General features: G+C 64.8%; 1 protein-coding gene across 1 annotated transcript; it reads left to right on the top strand.

The window, feature by feature from the left end:
- Positions 1-311: 311 nt before the first annotated feature.
- On the top strand, positions 312-3,029 carry LOC119258423 (transmembrane protein 176B-like; the record flags this gene model as incomplete). The annotated part of the gene is given in 5 exon segments (XM_037526756.2): positions 312-840; positions 2,204-2,314; positions 2,628-2,684; positions 2,919-2,951; positions 2,953-3,029. Coding segments are annotated over 5 exon segments (656 nt in total), but the record flags the coding sequence as incomplete, so codon positions are not given.
- Between the last annotated feature and the right edge of the window lie 19 nt (positions 3,030-3,048).

The raw sequence follows: 3,048 nt of genomic DNA on the forward strand, positions 1-3,048 counted from the left end.
CACCATGCCGGACGCACGTCTGTCCTTCTCACCTCAGAGGAGGCCAGGCAGGAAGCACGAGAGCTCGGGGAGCACACAGGCACTGGGACGATGACTCTGCTCCCTCAGGGTCTTCCAGGGACACCACCCACAGGGACCGCATGGAGGGGATTGTTTTGGTGCGAGGCCAGGGGTGCTGAAGTGCCCTGGAGACGTAGTCCAGCTACAGCCAGAGAGAAGGCAAAAAAATAACCGAAGGGGTGGTGAAGTGAGGAGATGTTGGGGTCTAGACTAGCCTCTCACACCTGCGGGGCGGGTGGGGCTCCCTAGAACCACCTGCAGCACGGGGGAGGGGCCGTCTAATTCCCAGAATTCCATTTTTGCTCTGGGGAGCATTTGAAAACAGACTCCTTCTTGGTCCAATGTGAGTCCAGATGGTGTCAGGCCCTCCTGGGCGGAGCCTGAGGGGATATATGGAGGGAGATGCTCGAGGGGGTCGGGATTCCAGCCCAGGCGAGTCACGTGATGCCGGTGCGGGCAGCCCTGAGCAGCGTGCTGGGGAGACTGCTCTCTCTCCCTCAGCCCTGCAGTGTCTGTGCTTTCACCCTGCCCGCCCTGCCGGCCTCACCTCTGTGCACTCTCGCTCCAGCAGGCGGGATGGAGCAGAACACGGTGACCGTGAACGGGGTGGAGGTGACCTCGACGCTGTCCCAGCCGACCCACATCAACATCCACATCCACCAGGAGTCGGCCCTGGCTCAGCTGCTGAAGGCGGGGAGCTCCCTGAAGGAGTACTTCTCTCGGCCCACGGACAGCGGCCCTTCCAAGGCCGGCATCCGCTCCAGGCAGCTGGCCCTGGGGGTAAGAGTGGGCAGCAGAGGGCACATAGCCGGTGGGGACGCGCCTTCCCTCGGAGGCAAAAAAGGGGTAGTGGGTGGAATCCTCAGGACTCCCGACTTACAGCCCTACTTGTTTTTGAAAGAAGGTTTGGGGAGCGCATCCCCAGGATGGGGAGCAGCCATGGGCCTCGTCTTTGGGGAAGGAGGGGTTCCGGTCAGAGGAGGGGGTGGGTGGCAGGTCCCCTGGAGGTTGGGGGTACTGAGGGTCTGCAGGGCCTGTGACAGGCACTTTTGGGGAAACCACAGAGAAAACCCCAGGGGCGTAACCTAAAAGTCCTGGGCATCCTTCGGAGGGACCGGGCCACTACATCGAGGCCCAGGCAGACCCGCAGCGTCCTGCAGGTGACAGCTTCTGCATCTGGGGTGGGGAGGGGGTGGCTTTACACAGATGAGGTGAAAGGGAGTACAAGACGGCAGGATGAGAGGCTGGGGAGGCAGCAAAGAAGCGGGAAGCAAGGGCCAGTGGTCAGCGCAGGGAGCGTGGCCCAGGCTGGTGGGATTGGACGGGCCCCGGGGCCGGGAGCCCCGAGTGGCCAGGCTGGAGTCAGCTCCGGCAGGAGGCGGATCCTGGGCTGGGCCTGGCCTCCCAGCCCCGGGAGGCTGCCTCAGAGCCCGGTGGGTCTGGGGGAGGGGTCTCGGGGGTGCTGAGCAGAGGAGTCCAGACCCTCTGGATGGGGCTCCAGGACGCAGGGGTGAGTGGACTCGGGGTGCAGGGTATGCAGCTCGGGTGTGATGATCTGAGGTGGGCGGCACAGGCAGGCTGTGATGCCAGAGGGGCTGGGACAGTCTTGCTCTCCAGAAGGCCAGTGCTGACTCGGGGTTCGGGGTGTCAGAAGTTTATTGGGGACACTCTGAGAAGGAAAGGAGGTGCAGGATTGGCTGGGGGCCTGTCAGACAGATGCTGGCTGCCAAGGGCTGTCGGTCCAGCTAAGGTGCCCGTTGTGGGGTGCATGGGATGTGGAACTAGCCCTGTGCTACCACCATGCCCCCCAAAAGTGTGCTCTCGGCCTGAAAGGTGAGTGGACCGTGAACGGCTGGCCTCTGGGGACCGTCACCCACCACACTCTTCTGTGGCGCGTCCTGGGGTGAGCGAGGGGGAGGCGGGGTCAGCAGGCGCACGACCAAGTGTAATAAGTGACGAAGGACAGATGTGAGCCACCTCGGGGCACGGCGGGAGCCAGGGCCTGCTGCTTCGTGGGTGTAAAGGGGAGAGAAACTTCCGGAATCAGAGATGAAGGGGAAGAAAAACGCCACTTGGTGGGAGTGGGGCGGCTGCTGGGGGCCCCGGGCTCAGAGCTGGATCTGACTTTTCCTCCATCTTGCAGGTGACGCAGGTGCTGCTGGGCGCGGTGAGCTGCATCCTGGGGGGCTTCCTCTACATCGGGCCCTGGATCCAGCTGCGCGCCACGGGCTGTGCCTTCTGGGCAGGGGCGGTGGTAAGGACCGGCGGGGCTGAGGGGGGCGTGGGGACGGGCAAGGGGAGGTTCCTCGCAGCTGGGGTCAGGAGTTTGAGGACCTGGAGGCCAAAGGCCCTTGCCTTCAGGAAGCTGCCTTAGGGGGTGGCAGGACCACACCCCCTGTGCTCCCCACAAAGGGCCAGGCTGGGAAAGGTGGGCGGCCACGCTGGCATGTCCACCGGCAAGGTGGTCTGTCGCTGGGCCCCTTGAGCTGACGGTGCAGGGCCTGTGGGTGCGGTGTCGGGCCGTCCTGCAGGAGAGTAGCTGGGGTCTCTTGGGGTCTGTCTCGCAGGCGTTCGCAGCAGGAGCTGGGACCATCGTCCATGAGAAGCGGGGGCGCAAGTGCACCGTGAGTCCGGCCTCCTGCCCAGCCTTCCCCGGGGCCCTCCGCAGCTCCGCTTTTCCTCTGCCGTCTTGCTGTTGGGTCTTGATGCTGTGAGCTCTTTTCCTGGCGGCTGGGAGGGTTTCCGGGGCCAGCACAGGGTGGGGGGCGGGTCGGAGAGCGGCCCATCCTGGGGGTGTGGGCTCAGAGGGGGTCTCACCTGGGTTTTCTCAGAGCGGCCTCTGAGCCTGTCCCCCGCAGGGCTGCGCGTCAGACCTGCTCACCATGGCGGGCCGTGGCCACGGCCTTGGCTGCTGCCGTCCTCTGTGCCATGAGCTTCACCTGGCAAAGCGACGGCTTCATGGACTCCCTGTGTGCCTCCAGGGCTGGG

The sequence above is a fragment of the Talpa occidentalis genome, unplaced genomic scaffold (genome assembly GCF_014898055.3).
Source record: "Talpa occidentalis isolate TD23 unplaced genomic scaffold, MPIMG_talOcc4v2.1 talOcc4.4018, whole genome shotgun sequence".
Lineage (NCBI taxonomy): Eukaryota > Metazoa > Chordata > Mammalia > Eulipotyphla > Talpidae > Talpa > Talpa occidentalis.